At 39.0% G+C, this 19,534-nt stretch overlaps 1 protein-coding gene across 4 annotated transcripts in view; it reads left to right on the plus strand.

Moving 5' to 3' along the window:
* The window catches only part of PIK3R1 (phosphoinositide-3-kinase regulatory subunit 1), a 79,795-nt gene extending 60,720 nt beyond the window's left edge, over positions 1-19,075 (plus strand). For 2 of the 4 annotated variants that reach the window (XM_037902934.2, XM_043546565.1), the window contains 9 exons: positions 4,762-4,864; positions 5,554-5,652; positions 5,777-5,957; positions 6,435-6,560; positions 7,489-7,631; positions 7,877-8,053; positions 8,153-8,221; positions 14,002-14,172; positions 14,687-19,075. In XM_037902934.2, the coding sequence (XP_037758862.1) occupies positions 4,762-4,864; positions 5,554-5,652; positions 5,777-5,957; positions 6,435-6,560; positions 7,489-7,631; positions 7,877-8,053; positions 8,153-8,221; positions 14,002-14,172; positions 14,687-14,876 (1,259 nt within the window). In that variant the 3' untranslated portion in view covers positions 14,877-19,075. Of the gene's footprint in view, positions 1-650; positions 1,235-3,049; positions 3,374-4,761; positions 4,865-5,553; positions 5,653-5,776; positions 5,958-6,434; positions 6,561-7,488; positions 7,632-7,876; positions 8,054-8,152; positions 8,222-14,001; positions 14,173-14,686 lie in introns of those variants that run through there. The other 2 variants (XM_037902936.2, XM_037902935.2) reach the window with 2 other exon arrangements.
* Positions 19,076-19,534: the final 459 nt, after the last annotated feature.

Genomic DNA, 19,534 nt, shown 5'->3' on the forward strand with positions numbered 1-19,534 from the left:
CTTCCTTCCCTCATCAAGCATGCATACTCTACCTGACGCTAAAACGAGGAAGATTGATTTGTCCCAGTGACCTTCCTGCACCACATGCCCATGAAGCTACCTTTGGCTCACCAAGTAATGAAGAGAAACCAACATGGACATAGACATGTGTCTGTCTAGTGATTAAAATGATATTAATCTGACTATGCAGTGTTGTTGTAGCCATCTTGGTCCCAGGATATTAGAGAGGCAAGGTGGCTGAGGTAATGTCTTTTATTGGATCAACTTCTGTTGGTGAGAGAGACAAGCTTTCAAGCTTACACAGCTTTCAAGCGTCTTCTTCGGGTCTGTGTAAGCTCGAAAGCTTCTCTCTCTCACCAACAGAATTTGGTCCAATAAAAGATATTACCTCATCCACCTTGTCTCTCTGTTATTCTAACAGTTTAGAACTTCATTCTAAGGGTCTTCAATCAACACCTGTAGTTGTGGTCCTGTAAGTATGTGGGAGGTGGTGCAGGGCATGCAAACAAGCTACTTTTGCACTGGGCTGTTCTGAGAGGTACAGAACTTTACAAGGAAGCCTTTGATTCTATTTTTTTCTGAACTAACTCAGCCACTTCCTGTATTTGGCTGCTCATAGTGCTTTTCTTGACACTCAGTTACTTTAATACTGCATTGAGCAGCCTGTTATGGAGACTATTTTAAATCCACTTACAATGGTCTTCTCATTTACTTGGCGAAATGAGAAAGTTACTCCTGCATTGGCCATTTGTTAGCTGATGACAACTTTTACTTTGACTCTGGCTCCCCCCCTCCCCCATCTGAAATCCCTGGCTCAGCAAATATTTGAACCTGCCCAAGTTAATCATGAAACTGAGATCTTTATCTGAGAGAGCTGTGCAAGCTACTGAGGGTTTTTTTTAGAGTACTACAATCCTGTTCACTTTTTAATTATGAACCAGAAATGTGTGGATACCCGATGCACAGTACAGAAGTTTAATTTGTTTAGAATAGAAGAGGGGACTTGGATTTTCTGACTTCATGTTACAGGTCTTTTGAGTGGATTTTATGGAGTGTTAATTGGAAAGCACAGAGTCTCTTTTCAGAACTGTTCACCTAATTCATTCAGAGAAGTGTCCTAACAAAGGAATTTTTTGAAAAGACTTTTCTATGTGAAAGAATTGCTATCTGAACTTTTCAGGTTGTTGGATACAAGTATTACTGGGGTGAGCATTTGCGATGCATAATTTACAAAGTAAGTGGTTTTGAATGTGTATGCAGTTTTACCCTCCCAAGTCCTTACAGAAATAGGGTGTATATATTTTCAGTACTTTATTATAATTGATCACCAGTCATAACATGCCTGAGTGAAAGTCAGTACCTATCCAGGTTAAACTGGGGCAGTGGAAAATCACCTGTGTCCTGTCTGTTCTGGTTTGCCGTATGGTGTCACAGCAAGCTAGACTAGTTTGGGCTGAGCAGTAACCTGATTTTACAAGTGTGGCTGTCTAGAATTTGGTCAATGGTAAGAAAAGGTGGGAAGCATTTTTTTTCCTGATAGCAGTTTTTGATGGAAGTTTAAATAAAAATCATACTAACCTCCTGTTAGACTAAATGTAGCAATATATTATTTGCAGGAAATCTCTCATAACCTACTTTAAGTAATGTACTGTTGCAACTCAACTGTTTGAGGAGTAGGTGGGCTAACCCCTCAAGTTCAATGTTTGGACTTGTCTGGGAGCATCTTATGTATCCTGTTACCCTCTGCAAATGGAACAAATCTTTGGTGCTTGTCTACCTAAATGGGGAAGAGAGGGAGGCTACTTCAAAAGGAGCTTAAGCATGATCATGTGCAGGCAAACCAGCATGTACAAGTATTGATGATGTTGGTACTATAGCCATTTTCTTGCATGCTAGTACTTGTCTAAAAGGATAAAACTACAACAAGATACTTGGGTCGGGATGTGGATGCAATATTGAGGAGATGCAAATAATTTTGTTCATTTTTAAGTGTATAACAAGTATTCGCGTAGTATGTGCAGATTTTAGCTATCCAGTGGTCAAAAAGATTTCTTAAGATGACTGTATTGCTAATTGCTTCAGTTACTTATATTTTTGGTATCTAGTTTTCTGCCTAGATAGAGGATAGTGAATATTAAAGTATTCATAAGTGCTATGCATAGTAGCCTACTGCTGCGTTAATAGTATTCTTCAGAGGAGGCTCAAAGAGTAATATTCAAAAAATCTTTTTTTCATATTCAGTATGGTTGAGAAGAAATATTTTTCAATAGCAGGAGGCTTTTGTTGATATAAAGTCAGATATATAAAGAAGAAAATGACAATGGCTCCTGCTTTCAGAAAATAACTAGCATGGTAAATGATGAGAGCAGGGCAGAGAAACAATGGGAAAAGGCAAACTATATCATTATTCTGACAGGCTCTGTATGTTCAGAAGAGTCATTTTTTGAGATTTTGCTTATTTTGGTTCACTGCCCTGGTTTAAAAAAAAACCTCATTAACATCTTTAGTATAAGATTGCAATATTTTATTTCTAGCTTTCAAAATTAAAGTGAAAATGCTTAACAATTGTATTGCACTACAAAATGATAAGGAAATAAGGCACTTGGTATGATGCAAAACGTATCAGGGCATTGTGACCATTTAAAAGTTTAAAACTCGGCACTGTATAGAAATGCAATTTCTGTTCATTACATATTTGGAGTGCATATTCCCCCCCCCCCCGCCCTTTTTTTTTTTTTTTTAATATGTAAAGTAGGTACAAAAGGCCTAAAAGGATCTTGAATGGTCATCTTTAGGTAACTGAATGGGCTACTGAAACTGAGAAGTTACCTGCCTATCTGTAAACACAGATCCACTATATGTATTTTTTTAAAAAAAAAAAAGCTACGTGCTGCAGCATATCAGCCTTTGTCAACCTGCCAGCAGTGGAATGTACCATGCTGCAAAGGGTCAGAAAAATAAAATGGAGAAGTCAGCATAAGGAGAACATAGTCAGTCTGTTTGTGTATAACATCATTCATATATTGCAATTCTGTTTAAATGTAGAGTCTTTCTGAAACTGAAATTGTTTTAAGATTAGTGTAGAACAAAATGATGAAACAGGAGTGGTCTGGTGACATTATTTTGACACGATTGGCTGAGGATGATGATGTAATAGGTTACAGTGCAGCCCCTTATAGGTTTTAAAATGAATTCCAAGACACCATGACAAAGAGAGCCTGATTCTTTTTTCTTATAACTGAGCTTTACTCAGTGAAACTCATACAAATGTACAACACTGTGTGGAATATGGAAGAACTGGATATAGAATATCCCAGGACAGATATAAATTGTGGCACAGACTTGATGTTTTACATAGAAATGGATCCACCAGGTAATAATACTGCAGTCTTATTGTAAAAGACTAGTTCATTTTGGTCTTTATGATAGCTGCTGCAAAATCTCATTAGATGTTTAGGATTTACTTCCTTTGTCATTGATGCAAATGATTTTTTTCATAACTTGGAATTAAATTGTGGTTTTAATGCATAGAAGTAGCAATTAGAATCATAGCCTGTAGTAAATACCTTTTTTCTTCTTTAATTGGAATTGAATTGAATTCAGGTGTTTCAGTTTTGATTTTATTCTCTCATGTGTAGTCTTAGTTCTGTTTAGTATATACTAAAAATGTTGCATCATTTTTATCTTTATTTTTGCTATTTCTGTTCTACATTATGACTGACGAGATCCTATAAAAACACTTGTATTTCCTGGTACAGTGATTACACATCAGTATGCAGGATTGTCTTGGGGAAAACATTTTAAAATCTAACAATAAATTAATTCCTCACTTTGTATCTATTAGTCATTTGATAGTGGAATTGTTATACTATCCTGACGCTCTCTTTATTATTATAAAAACATTGTCTTTTGCAGTCAAGCATATTATACAATCATATACATAAACTATGTAAAATTTACTATAGAACTTAAAACCTTGTTTCCTTTTTAATCCTGATTCCAATGTTGTCCTCCTAGCTAGTAAGACAGAAATGCTGCAGTATCTTTTTTGGCACCCAGTGGTGTACGTATGCAGCTTTGACATTGAGAAAAGGGGATGTGGTTTTTAATCAGACTTGGCATTTGGAACACAGTTTATCCTGTCAAATACTAAGATTAACACTACGGATATTTGGGTCACAGATGGGTTCCTTAAAGGGGTTTTTAGCAGATCATTGTACAAAATGCTGAGGATCAGAGAAACTCAATTCCTCCTCCTAAAACATACAGTATTGCTGTGGTTTTGCTGCTTTTATTACCCACAGAGGCGCTTGTACTAGAAAGTTGCAAAATTCCTCTTGGATAATTAAATGGGAGGAAAAATAAAAATGAAACTTGACATGTGTTGTTGTTTGTAATGATCGCAGGATGGATATTTGTTGTAGGAGGTGGACAAAGGTGAAAAACTTTAGTTTAAACATTTTTGCCACAAAATGCCTTTTTTGGTTGTGTTTTGCTTGAAATGTATTCTTCAGTAACTAACATACATCTTTTGATGTAGTACATCCTTATGGTGTAATTAAGTTTGTTGCCAGTAAAATATCTTGATTTACTTGGTATCTTTCAAAGATTGCCAATAACAGAAACCTGTGTTTTGCAATCATTTTAGCTTTCTTTAAACATAATGATTGTTGTAAATCATAGCACAAATTAGAATTTTGCGGCATGTACTATTTAATTTGCAGCCGGGCTACAAATAACTTTTTTCCCCCTCCTCTGCAGCACTGCCTCCTAAGCCACCAAAACCTAATACTGTAATTAACAACGGTATGAATAACAACATGTCTTTACAAGATGCTGAATGGTATTGGGGAGATATCTCAAGGTAAGTCAGCAAAAGGCATGTATGTATTTGCTATATTCTCTTTTGTTTTCTACTTAACTACAGAAGAATGATTGTTGTATTAAGAACCATTTTCAGAACATTTTCCAACACAAACATACCATAGATGGTTTTGTTGCAAAGATGACTAAAAAGTGACTGACAGTCAGTTAGAATGCAGTATGTCCAAAAATATAATTCTTTGTAAGTTGTTCTATTATTTTAAGACCTCTATATGAAACACTAGCATGAAAGGACAACACTGAGAACCATCATTTTTCCTCCTTCTAGCATCCAAGACCATAACTCTGAGGCACAATACTGTTGTGTTAATAAACCAGACTAAAAAATGCTGTGTATAAGCAACATTTTTGACCTTACTATATATAGGTACAGTAGTAGAGTGTCACTGGATGCTCCAATTGTGCAGGCTTGTATGAACAAGTAGGAAGAACTTTGCAGAAATATAAATCTGTTCCAGCAGTGGGAGGGTATTGGATACAGCATTTTTATATTCCATTTGTTCACCAGTAGAACTATGAAATTAATGTAATGTTCTTAAGGAGATAGAGAAGGCTGATGAAAAAAGCAAAGATGTATTTCTGTTTTAAGAAAGATAGAGGGAGAAATGATAGATTACAGTGAGGAAATTAGTAAGAGATAGTCATTGTTTACTTTTGCTTTCATTTTAGGGAAGAAGTAAATGAGAAGCTTCGTGACACTGCTGATGGTACCTTTTTGGTACGAGATGCTTCTACCAAAATGCATGGAGACTACACGCTTACATTAAGGTAAAATACTCAGCTAGATTCTGATATTGGAATATATTCTTACAGAGCTGCATTTAAAAATGCTACTTTCTTTTGGCAAGAGCATCCGAAGTATGGCTGACTGTTTTCCAAACTATATTTACAGGAAAGGAGGAAATAACAAATTAATCAAAATATTTCACCGAGATGGGAAGTATGGCTTTTCAGACCCATTAACTTTCAACTCTGTGGTTGAGCTAATAAACCACTACCGGAATGAGTCTCTAGCCCAGTATAATCCGAAACTGGATGTAAAATTACTTTATCCAGTATCCAAGTACCAGCAGGTAACATTTTTTATTCTGTTTATGTACAGAAAAGTTATTAGCGTGTAGAGCCATTCAATATGGAGAAACTCTCTTCAGTTAATATTTGAGATACGAATAAACTGGATCTAAGACTTAAAAAAAAAAAAAAAAAAGCAACTCTACAAATTGTACATCAAACAATACAAACTTTAAATACTCTACATAGTTCATTAAGAAATAAACTTACCAGGTTATGACAATTTTAATGATGAAATATATAATTTTCAGCATAATGCTGCATGCTGGCAGTGCAAAATTGTCTTTTGTGCTTAATTTCATTTCAGATGTGCATATTATATGCATTCAGTACATCTCTTCTCCATATTGTGAGAGAAATGTCAACTTATATTGTATTTCTTTCTAATGGTCACTTTTTTCTTAACCAATTTTATTATGAAATTTGTACTGTGTAACTGCTCCTTTACTGGATATATTTCCTTCTGCTTATCCTCCCAGGATCAAGTTGTGAAAGAGGACAGTATTGAAGCAGTGGGAAAGAAATTACATGAATATAACACTCAGTTCCAAGAAAAGAGTCGAGAATATGACAGACTCTATGAAGATTACACCAGAACATCTCAGGTGAGTTATCTTTGAAGCAGGACTTGACGAGTGCAGGACTTCTTATTTGGTTTTAGAAGGACATTGACATAAATTGCTAATGTTAACTTTGAGGTACTTTTTTCTTTTCTTCTTTTAAAAGACAAAAGTTGCTTGATGTGATAGTTCAGTAAGTTGGAATCATTTACTCATGTCTGCGCACTGTTACCCACTGCGCACTATAACCATAGGTTGGTACCCTCCTCTTGGCTTGGCAGCAGCTCTGCATATTGACCATTTGTAGGGTCTGGATCCCCATGCCTTGAAGGCACAAATTCAAACTACAATGCCTTAGAATTTCTTTCGAGAGAAAGGTATCATGTACAAAATGTATGGCGCGTGGGTGTGACAACTAGACACAGTGCAGGAATGAATAGCAACCCACCTCTCTCATATTTACCAGTAATTAGCAGAGCCTGGGAATGCCAGGGAAGTGGCACTGTTTTATAGTTACAGAATGAATACTGTGCTTTCTGGAACCTGCAAAAAACATACCTAAAAGATAGGAATTTTGAAACATACTGGAGATGTGGGTGAAACACCAAGTAATCACTCAGATCAGCTTAGTATTTCAAGAGTCCCAACTATACCTGTAGGGGTACAAAGGGTAAAGTGAGGGCAGTTTCGAAAGGCTCCCATTGTAAAAATAAAACTAATATATAAAACAAATGTAGTAGATAATTCTACCTATGGTTATTGCCTTTCTTGGAAAGCAGCATCACTGTAGCAAGTTGTACAAGGCTCGCTTTTCATATATTGTAAGGGTCTACAGATGACTCACATGTTGCTTCAGGGATATTAAAGTACAATCATTTTGCTACAAAATAACTTAAACCTTTCCAGAAATATAGGCCAGTAAATCATCCCTTCAGTTTTATAGGGTCTATAATGATGATTACTTTATTTTCAGGAAATTCAAATGAAAAGAACGGCTATTGAAGCATTTAATGAAACAATAAAAATATTTGAAGAGCAGTGCCAGACACAAGAAAGATACAGCAAAGAGTATATTGAAAAGTTTAAACGGGAAGGAAATGAAAAAGAAATACAAAGGTTGGTACCAGTGCTTATCTGTTTAAAATGTGTGTGATTTAGACAAAGTAAAAAAATACAAAGTCCATACATGAGAAGGAACGTCAACAGAATAAATCTGAAATGCAGTGGGTGACAGCTTACAAATTTTGCAACTGAATCTTGAAAAATAAATCTTCTCTTAGATGTTTACAAGTGAAAATAGGAAACCTGGATTATGTACCAGGATCTAACAACTGTATAACAAACCTAATTCTTCTTTTCAGAATAATGCACAACTATGAGAAGTTGAAGTCTCGAATAAGTGAAATTGTGGACAGCAGACGTAGACTAGAAGAGGATTTAAAGAAGCAAGCAGCTGAATATAGAGAGATTGACAAACGTATGAACAGCATTAAACCAGACCTTATACAGTTGAGAAAGACAAGAGACCAGTACTTGATGTAAGTACATATATGAATTACAAAGAATTTAGTTTTCCCATAATGTCCAACTTTTGCCGATTAAAAATATATATAAACCTGTTTTTAATTATTTTCCAGGTGGTTGACTCAAAAAGGTGTTCGGCAAAAGAAGTTGAATGAATGGCTGGGCAATGAAAATACAGAAGAGTAAGTATTTAAGGAATTGAATACTCCTGAAATCAAATAATGCTACACAGTAATGAGTTTAAGCATGTTTAGTTCAGTGACTGTAGGAAGACTCTCAGGCACAGCACATCTGAGCATAGCTGATACTGGTTTGGACCTGACAACCTGTTTTACTGAGAATATTAGCAAGGGCACCAGTCTTATCCTTTGCTCTTCTATAAATACCTATACTGCTGGATAATGCGTGTGGTGTTTAATGTGCTCCTAATTGCCAAAGTGAGCTGAGCGGACTCCATGCTTGCCTTGGTATGGCGTCCGCACAGAAAAAAGGCGCGGAATGATTGTCTGCCGTTGCTCTGACGGAGGGAGGGGCGACTGACGACACGGCTTACAGGGTTGGCTTCAGGGAGCTAAAATCCACAAAGGGGGTGGCTTTAAATCAAGGAGTAGTTCAGGCAGGAGTTCATGGAGGGTTCCAATAAGAAATGGTGCACCTAAGTTACTGTTCTTATTGGAACAAGGAGGTTAGCCTGGCCTCTGATTGATACATGGCTAGATTTACCTCGCTGCACCCAGTGTGACCTAGAGGAATGAGTCCCCTAGACAGGGGAAGAGGCAAATGAGTACAAAACAAATCTGGTCTATTTCTTGTTTTGATCCACTCCATCTATCTTTTACATCTTTGGCTGGCAGCAGACAGTGCAGAAGGACTGCATGCCATCCACATCTCATGGCTGCTCTGCAGAAGATGGTACAGTACGACTGCTAGCCATCCTCATCTCTTGCCTGCCTGGCAGAAGATGGTGCAATATGACTGCTAGCCATCCTCATCTCTTGCCTGCCCGGCAGAAGATGGTACAATACGATTGCTAGCCATCGTCATCTCTTGCCTGCCCGGCAGAAGACGGTACAATACGACTGCTAGCAATCCGTATTGCCTGCCTGATCACCATAAGACGGTTCAATAGGACTGACTGCAGGACTAAAGAGAATGACCTGGTCAAGTCACCAAAAATTTAGTCCCTGCGCCCATGTTTGCCCAGGCGCTCCCAGCCGACGTGGCCAGGAGCACCTCGGACATGACGAGGACGGCTACCAGTCATACTGCACCGTCTGCTGCCAGAAGGCAATGGGTTGCTGCTACTGTGTAGCAATGCAGTACCGCGTCTGCCAGCACCCAGGAGACATATGGTGACGGTTACCCGAGCGGGCTCCATGCTTGCGGTGGTATGGCGTCCGCACAGGTAACTCAGGAAAAAAGGCGCGAAACGATTGTCTGCCCTTGCCTTCACGGAGGGAGGGAGGGAACGGGGGCCGGACAATATGTACCCAGAACCACCCGCGACAATGTTTTAGCCCAAGCAGAGTGCTCCATTGTGACTGCTCTGGACAGCACTCTCAACTCAGATGCACGATTGTTTGCCGTTGCTCTGACGCAGGGAGGGGCGACTGAGGACACGGCTTACAGGGTTGACTTCACGGAGGGTTCCAATAAGAAATGGTGCACCTAAGTTATTGTTCTTATTGGAACAAGGAGGTTAGCCTGGCCTCTGATTGATACATGGCTAGATTTACCTCGCTGCACCTTCTCTGTGAGTGACTGCAGTGTGACCTAGAGGAATGAGTCCCCTAGACAGGAGAGGAGGCAAATGAGTACAAAACAAATCTGGTCTATTTCTTGTTTTGATCCACTCCATCTATCTTTTACATCTTTGGCTGGCAGCAGACGGTGCAGAAGGACATATTGCCTACCTGCTCACCATAAGACGGTTCAATAGGACTGACTGCCGGACTTAAGAGAATGACCTGGTCAAGTCACCAAAAATTTAGTCCCTGCGCCCATGTCTGCCCAGGCGCTCCCAGCCGACGTGGCCAGGAGCACCTCGGACATGACGAGGGCGGCTACCAGTCGTATTGTACCGTCTGCTGCCAGAAGGCAATGGGTTGCTGCTACTGTGTAGCAATGCAGTACCGCGTCTGCCAGCACCCAGGAGACATACGGTGACGGTTACCTGAGCGGGCTCCATGCTTGCGGTGGTATGGCGTCCGCACAGGTAACTCAGGAAAAAAGGCGCGAAACGATTGTCTGCCCTTGCTTTCACGGAGGGAGGGAGGGAGGGAAGGGGGGACTGACGATATGTACCCAGAACCACCCGCGACAATGTTTCAGCCCCATCAGGCATTGGGATCTCAACCCAGAATTCCAATGGGCAGCGGAGACTGCGGGAACTGTGGGATAGCTACCCACAGTGCAACGCTCTGGAAGTCGACTCTAGCCTCGGTACTGTGGAAGCACTCCGCCGAGTTAATGCACTTAATGCACTTCTGTGGGGACACACACACTCGAATATATAAAACCGATTTCTAAAAAACCGACTTCTATAAATTCGACCTTATTCCGTAGTGTAGACATACCCTAAGAGAGGTATATGGTCAGGTGACTATAATGAGGAATTGGAATCTAGGATTCTGGGTTCGGCTCTTGACTCCATCACTGACCTCTTGAAAGACTTGAACTTAAAACTCTAACCTTGCTGCTCCTGTCTGTAAAATGGGGATCATATGATATACATTCCTCAGAGGGGTATTATGTAGCTGAATTAATATTTTAATTAACATTAAATTAAAATTAAAATTATTAAAATTAATATTAATAAAACACTCTGAGAAATTCTGATGACAGGCTCTCTACAAGCGCAAAGTATTGGTGGTGGTATAGTATCAACCATCACCAGAGATGGACATGATCCAGAGCATGGATCTGCTCTGCCTTTATATTCCAGTTTATGACTTGTCTGAGTAGAGGCAGATATTGTTCTGTCATTAAAGCAAATGAGTTGGATACAGGTTTTTAACTTGCTTTGGCCACTGGACCATCACCACACACAGATCATGGTCTGAAAAGTGTTGATCATGTAACTGTCAAGTATTCCAGGCTAGGTGAGGTGGCTATAGTGATGGATTCTAGTTTCCCTTTAAAACCAAATCTAACCAACAGAAACTTCATGAATCAAAGAGTAACTTCATGAATCAATAGTTTAAAAAAAAATAAAACCTGAATTTCAGAAGGGGTGTCAGTGGAATTCATATTCTGTTTAACATTATCACCCTGTGTTGCTTCCTGTCCTTGCCTTCTACACTTCCTTTCTTGGTCAGAGGTAGCTGCAGCATGGTCAGTGATGTGTTTTTCTATGGTTCCACTCTAGCTTTGTCTAAAATAGTGGTTTGGCTTTTCTTAGTTGTCTTCTATTGCTATAGAACTGGTGCAGCTCCACTGGGATTGGCAATCGTGGAAGTATTGGATAGACAGGGCACAGGCATTTTTACAACCATGTTGTTTAACCTTTCAGAGCACAGGTAGAAGATAAGGTGGTAAAAATGTAGGCAGCCAGTCTCCATTAGCCCTCCCATCATTGTTATGACAAGAATTCCGCACCAAAGTGCAGATACATAATTAGTTAAATAACCACAAAGAGTAACTATGAATAGAGTGATGTCAGATTGAAAGGAGATCTCAAGTGGGTTTCCAAAGGAATCTGTTCTGGGTGTTATTTAACATCTTTATTAATGACCTGGATGTAGGACTAGAGAGCATACTGATCAGATTTGCAGATGACACTAAGGTGGGGGAGCGGGGCCTGCAAACACTTTAGAGAACAGAACTGAAATTCAGAGGGATCTTGATAAATTGGAGAACTGGACTATAGACAACAAAATGAAATTCAACAAAGACAATAAGGTGCTACAAATCACTAGAGGTGATAGTGCCACTCTACTTAGCGCTGGTTAGGCCTCAGTTGGAGTATTGTGTTCAATTTTGGTCACTGCTATAAAGAAGGGATGTAGAGAAACTGGAAAGGATCAAGAGGCAAGCGACAAAGATGATCAAAGGGATGGAATGCAAGCCATATGGGCAAAGGCTGAAGGAACTGGGTATGTTTAGTTTGGAAAAGATTAAGGGGGGATATGATAGAGGTCTTCAAATACTTGAAAGGCTACCATAGAAAAGGATGGAGAAAAAATTTGCCCTCTTGTCACAGAGGGCAGGACAAGAGGCAATGGGCTCAAACTACAGCATAGCAGATTTAGATTAAATCTCAGGAAATACTTCCTAACTGTAAGAACAGTAGTACAATGGAAGAAGCTGCCTAGGGAAGTCGTGGAAGCTACGTCACTGGAGGTTTTCAAGAAGAGGCTGGATAGCCACCTGTCTTAGATGATTTAGACACAACTAGTCCTGCATCTTGGCAGGGGGATTAGACTAGATGACCCGTGCAGTCCCTTCTAATCCTATGGCTCTGTGATTTTCTTCTTAACGCTAGAGCCAATTGGAGATTGCTCCAAAATAAGGCTAGTGCAGACAAGGCCACAGTTTGGGAACATAGGATCCAAATATGAAATGAAATATTGAAAAAATAGCTTTTATTTATTTTGTCTTTCCTTGCTAATGAGCCATCTGATTTCTGCTCAAATTTATGCTGACGCCATTCAGATTGTTTTCTGAAGTAATAATATAGCCAAAATAAACATTGAAAATGAGAATAAACAGACAACTGGGATCCCTGTCTAGGAGATGGCTGGAGTTAAAGTGGTAGAAATACAAATAAGGGCAATGGGGTGTGGCAGGCTAAGGAAGGTAGATGGTGTTCATTAGTGAGAGAAACCAGAATCTTCCAAAGAAACTGAATTCCAACAGTGGACACTGATGTTTGTAGCACAGATTGAGGCTAACTAGAATCAAGGAATTGGGGATGAATGAGAAGCCGTATTTACTCAGTGCTTGAAAAACTGACCAGATACCTACTAGCCAGAGGTCTAAATCTACTAGCCAAAAGTATACTGATGGACAAATTTGGAGGGTCCCGGGTCCCACCAGTGCAGGCTGGCAGCCATACCTTGGTGTGCGGAGGTAGTGTTATTCCACTTCTCCACAGTCTCCAGCTGCTTGTTTACTGTCGAGGTGCTGTCCTTTGACCCTGGTTGGAGGCTTTATCTAGCTACAGTAGTCTGAATAACTATGAAATTCCATCCCATGTGGCTGATGGAAGAGAGAAAAGCTTTCTGTATCCTAATTGCCGAAAGGCATGGGGAGGGAAGAGCCTCTATTCTGTACCTTTCTTAGAACCCCCCGTTTGCAGCAGAGAGGAGAGAGAAGTCTATTATGCTGCCCTTTCCAGACCTTTTATTTTTTTGGGTCTCTTTCCCAAAATGAATAATTCACTTGCCCCTCTCTGCTTTTGCACATAACTTTCCCAAACAGCAGCATGAAATTGACCTGATTCCTGACCATTTCACTGCTGACCACAGAGTTCTGACCATCAGCAATGAAACTGACCTAGGGTGCTGTTTGGTTTGCTGGGCCTGCTGCTTGCCAAAATTAGGAGCAGCAGCAGAAGCACTGAAGCACTTTCTGAAGACTCAGGAAGATAACACTGCCTCCATTTATATTTCTTTCATACTTATAAGGGTATCTGCACAGTAATGCTAGAAATAACATTTTTATTTTTACATGAAAACTTGAAGTCAGAAGAATTATATGGCTTGGGCCCCTGTACTCACCTTCCTACTAGTGGGTTTTTTCAAGTCTTGCTGCCTGTACCTAGTTTCTTCTCTGTAACATTACTGAATGTGGCTTGCTGGTGTAGGCATATGATTCTTGCTTGGGGTGAGAGAGAGAACCCGGGTTCAAAAAGTCTTGGACAAGCCCTTGCAAACGCTGTGTTTGAGGGCTGGACTTGATGATTTCTCGAGGTCCTGACAAGCTCTACATTTCTGTGATTATCCTTTTCATATTTGTACAGCCAATACTCTATGGTTGAAGATGATGAGGATTTGCCCCATCATGATGAGCGAACGTGGAATGTGGGAAATATCAACAGAAGCCAAGCTGAAAATCTGCTGCGGGGAAAACGGGATGGAACATTCCTTGTTCGGGAGAGCAGCAAACAGGGTTGCTATGCCTGCTCTGTTGTGTATGTATCCTGATTTTTTGCTTTGGTTGTAAAGCATAGAAGTGACAATGAGGTTAAAAAAAATTGTTGCTAGCAAGTCTACCTGGGTGATGAGCAAGAAATCCTGTTAGGGCCTGATCTCAGTGACTTCAGCAGGCTTGGGACTGGGCTGTCAGGCATAGGATCATCTACCCTCATTACTGCTCCTCTGCCTCCTGCAAAGTTCAACCCTGGGAAGTTCCCACAGACGGACCTTAGAGTGAAGGGGGAGAATGACAGCATAGAACTACTGGCTGCCGATCCACTAAGTTCTTTGTACCTTCTGCCTACCCAAACAGTGTGTAAAGCATGACACCCTGAGAATTCTAGTTAGATGTAAGATGTATGGAATTATTCCAATGTAGAATACTGTCATTTTGTATATTTACCAACATTTATATATTTACTGTCAATTCGCTATTCCCTAGCCCATTTTTTAACACGTAAACTTTGCTTTCTTGACAAATTAAAAACCTTTCTATTTTTTTCCCTTTAGGGTGGATGGAGAAGTAAAGCACTGTGTCATAAACAAAACCCCTACTGGGTATGGATTTGCAGAGCCATATAACTTGTACAGCTCTCTTAAAGAACTGGTGCTACATTACCAACACACATCACTCGTGCAGCACAATGACTCTCTCAATGTCACACTAGCCTATCCAGTATATACACAGCAGAGGCGATGAAGACCTTAATGCTCAGTTTTAAAACAAAAAAATCAACAACACTGAGGCCTCTGGAGAGAGAAGGTTCCTTTCAGCCTGATTTGTGAATTTCAGCTGCAGTATCAAAGCTGTCTGTCTTCAGATGGGACTCGAGCTTTCTTGACAACTGCAGTGGGAGAGATCACAGTATTAAGCTGTGAATGTATGTTTCTAATCTAAAGTGCTTTTTTATTGAGAAAAGAAAAACACAAGAGAGGGAAATGCTATACCTATCTCCCTGCAGGAACATAGAGGCCTTTAACCATGGTGCTTGTTTACGATCTCTTTGAAGCTTTACCAGCTAGAATGTGGGATTCTGCAGACCCCAGGGGCAACAGGTCTGTGTAATTCTGTTTATGGAATTTCTCGGTCATGGCGAGGTTCAGATTTGGTGTTGCTGTACTCAGTGGATCCAGGCACAGAGCATTGTGGATTTTCGTTTCCTGATGAATGATATGTAGCAGAATGGCACTTTCACTTATAAGGGACACTTTAAAAAGACTTCGGTTACAGTATGTTGTTCAGAGGAAATGATGTAGTAGCAAAGTGCCAGGAAGTGTTTTGTTTAGACGTTTAAAATCTCGTGTTAAGAACATATTTAAGACTGAAGAGAATGGGACTTTCAATGGCATATGGTATATAAAAATGTACATAGTGGATGACTAACTATCATCAATGGAAACTATCAATACCAAACTGCTTCTAGTTTCTCTTTTCTGTTTGCTGAAAGCTGAATCCTTAGACAGTGCTATGCAATACTGAATTTTCTTTTGGTTGTATTTCTTTTTCAAATATACCTACAGGATAAGCTTTTTTTCCTGTTTTTTTTGTTGCCTGAAAAATGTTTTTCCTGAGTATTATTTTTTGTTAATATTCATTTTGTTGTTCGGGTTTTGTTTTGTTTTGTTTTTTTAAGAAATGTACAGGACGCCAGTAAAAATTGGCTTCAGAATTAAAACTATGAATAGTTTACAGGTTTCCTTGTATAGAAGGTTAAAAAGTTCCTTTTTTTTTTTTTTCCTCTGGACTAAATATTTTGTTGGGCCGTGCCTGATAAGCTTCAAAGCTGCTTTATTCAATAAAAATATATGAGCATTACAAAGTATCACTGAGTCTAAAAATATTGTTTCAAGGATATCTTTAGAATACGGTACCATGCTGTATTTGCTTCTTGGCGCATTTTGAACGTCTGTCCCGATTGTCTTTGTATTTGGAAGGGGAAAAAATGTAACCCCCTCCTGAGCATTACTGCGGAAGAACAAATGAAACCCTGGATATTAGAGCAGTCCATTTGGATTTCAAGCTCCATCCACATAGTAAATCCATCGTAAAAAGCAAATCCAGCATCTTGACCTATCATTTTTATCAGCATGCCAAGCTACCTTTCATTTCATATGAAGGAGGAAGTTTCTCTAAAATGTGTTTGTTTTTTGTATTACTAGAAAAAGACTCCCAAGTTTGTTCTGAACAATAGGGTACAAGACAGGGTTAATTCAGATGAGAAACCCTTGCTTTTGTAACATTAGGATTTCCATAACAAACTTTTGTTGTTTTTCACAAACTTATTTGCTGAAGGGTAATGTCATCTGAAAGAATAAATTTTAGGTACCAGAGAGTTACAGGATTTCTGTTAGTTAAAGAAACAAAGGATGTCAGTGTCCCGCTTACCAAAATTGTAAAGGGTTATTCACTGTGGGTTTCTGACATGGTTATCCACTCACAACATTGGAAAAATTCATGCTGCTGCTTCACATTTTACAGATTAATAGGGCAGTGATGTCTGAGAGGACTCTTGAAGATTTTTAGTCCAGGTGAAGATATGAATTTGTTTTTCCTTTGAACTACAAGTGGAACACCTTTTATTGTTAAAGGGAGTTAGTTGCATGCACAATGGAAGGAATAAATCCCATTGAGTTCTCTGATTATTGCCATCTTTCAAAAATGTACATCTCTTAAAAGGAAGTATTAAGTACTTATTTAGAAATCTGTACCTTTTAGAAATACTGTTAGTCAATTAGTTTGTCACCTGTGTTTTATTTCTACATTACCTCTTCATTTCTGATGCTGTGAGGTTTTTGTTTTTATTTTGGTTTTGGTTTTTTAGCCTGTTGACTTTGCTTTTCTGTGGAATGTATTTTATCTTACCAGAACCTAATCTTTCACATATCAGGGAGCAAAGCTCAACCATCATTAATGTCTCAGGACAATTACAATTTCAAAATCAAACTGAACTTTTTTCCAGTTATACAAGCCTACAGTTCATCTCTCCTTCCCAGGCAGACTTCTCAGAGACAATCTGAATTTGTTTTTTCTAATGCCTTTCCTTGACTGTACCATTTATTCTGCTTTTAATGTCATTCAACAGAGCTTGAAATTCAAATCCATCCAGTTTTCAGCAATTAAGCAAGCTTCATAGTATGTCAAAATATCCTTCTAAGGATAAAACAAAAATTAAAAATATTAAAGATGTTGGAGGAAAAGTATTACATTTATTTTCTTTAGGCAAAATGTATATAGCCTGGATTGATGTGTCACTTAAAACTTTTCAGGAAAGGATGTAGTAGTTAGACATTTGGGACCTGACTTTCCTCTCACGTCCACAGAAGTCAGTGGGCCCAGTTCTCAGCTGGGATACATTGGGTTGCTCCATTGCTTTAAGTGGTGCTAGGCCGATTTACACCACCTGAGGATCTGTGCTTACAGTGGAGAAAAACTAGTATATGTGAGAATCAGGCCCCTGACTTCTCTTGCACAAATAAGGACAAACAAGCACAAAGCTGAGAAGATTTTTTCATTAAGGCATCTTAAGTTGAAATTTAGCCTGGACAAGGTCTATGCACTACTTAAGGGTCATTTAAACCTCAAAATAGGGCTTTAATTGGTTTGATGTGGTGCCTAGGCCATGTGTGGGCTCCCTGCAAAGTGAGTTGTACAGTCCTGCAGCTTTGCCAAACACCTTTTTTGATTGCTGAGTTTTATGCCCTTTATATATTGTATGATCCACTCACTTTGGTTGAACTAAACCAGCTTTACTATACCTGGAAACTCAAACTTCATATGAAACAAAGGTATGTTGATATAACTGAAGAAACATGGTCCTTTTAATGTCATTTCAGCGGTAATTTTTCCATCTAATATGATTAAAGTTTTTGAATACTTAAGTCTCTGAGCTGCCACAGTACTTTTTACAAGGCTGCGGAAAGGTAGATGTACATGTGACCACAAGAAAAGTGAGAGAAAGCAAATTATTGTTTCTTTAAACTGAAGCTTGGATTTGGGGACAGGAGGGGGTGGGTGTGTATGTGTGTGAATGGATCATAATCTAGGTGCACCTTGCACCAAACACAGTCCTTTTGCTCAATCAAAACACATACTGTCACTCATTTCTTTGTTTAAAAACAAACACACACACACACACACACCCCTTTTTTGGTGAAAGTTGTTTCCAAATAAAGTGAGAAGATTGTGTAGTTCTGTTTTTAAAAACAACTCATCTGGATGGTTCACTTATCTATCAAAAAATCTGTAAAGCCAAATCTTCTGTTTAATGCCAGCTGTTCTGTAGAAAAGGAGTGGCTTTGTCTTGTAATTGGCAATGAACTATAATGCTTGGGAAATCCTTCTGATGCTTCTAATTGGGAAAACTTCTGCCGGTTATAACACAGTGCTTTTGCTATGCATGGTATTCAGTTGGGAAAGTGAATCCTGATATTATTTTTTCTTCAGGGTCACTTTAGAAATGGGCAGCTCAACGCACAATGCCTCCCATGGGACAAGGTTCCAAAATGCAACATTCTGTACAAAAAAGAAAATGAAATATTACTATCATAGAAGGCTAAACTGGACTGGTGTGTGAGTTGATAGTTACATTGCACTTGTCCCTATGAGACTGCATTAGCTGCCCAAGATGCTGCTATTTTTTGTATTCTTGTTTTAAAAAAATAAAACTCTGTTCTGTTAAATGTCTTTAAAACATTAAAATTACTTTGTTTAAAAAAATGGTCTTGGAGGAGATGGAAGGTAGGCTGGGTTGTAAATTGCCTTTACAAGGCAATAATAAAAATGTGCCTCCTTGAAATTTTGTTCAAGCTATAGATTTGATGGAGCTGTGTCTTGTTTTTAAGTTGCTTTAAAAATTGTACTAGGTCTTCAAACAGAATAAAGATTGTTTTGAAACTGCATTTTACTTGTTGAGGCCTCACTAAGGACTTTTTGAGAAGTTACTTCAACAGGTTACATCACTGACTCCTACAGTGTGCTTGTTCCCCACTTTGTAGAGGAGAATTGAAGGTGCATATTGGTGAAGGGAGCTAGTTAGCTTATGATTTATACTCATTCTTAGTTATTCGTTTAACGTAGTGAAGTGACAGTAGCCATTGAAGAGCTCTGAAGTAGTCTCGTGCATATAATGACACCAACAATGGTAGTTTTCTTAGATCAGTGACACTGCAAAATCAATGTAATGTTATAAGCCTGTTCCCTATAACTTCAGACTCTAGGTGTAATCCTGGCTCCACGGACGTCAATGAGGGTTTTTCCATTGACTTCCGTGGGGCCAGTATTTCATCCCCTGTATCCAAATTTAACCTAGCAGCATGAACACAATCATCTACAAAAAACAATGAGAAAAAAAGAAAAAA

This window comes from Chelonia mydas, chromosome 5, assembly GCF_015237465.2.
Source record: "Chelonia mydas isolate rCheMyd1 chromosome 5, rCheMyd1.pri.v2, whole genome shotgun sequence".
Taxonomy (NCBI): domain Eukaryota; kingdom Metazoa; phylum Chordata; order Testudines; family Cheloniidae; genus Chelonia; species Chelonia mydas.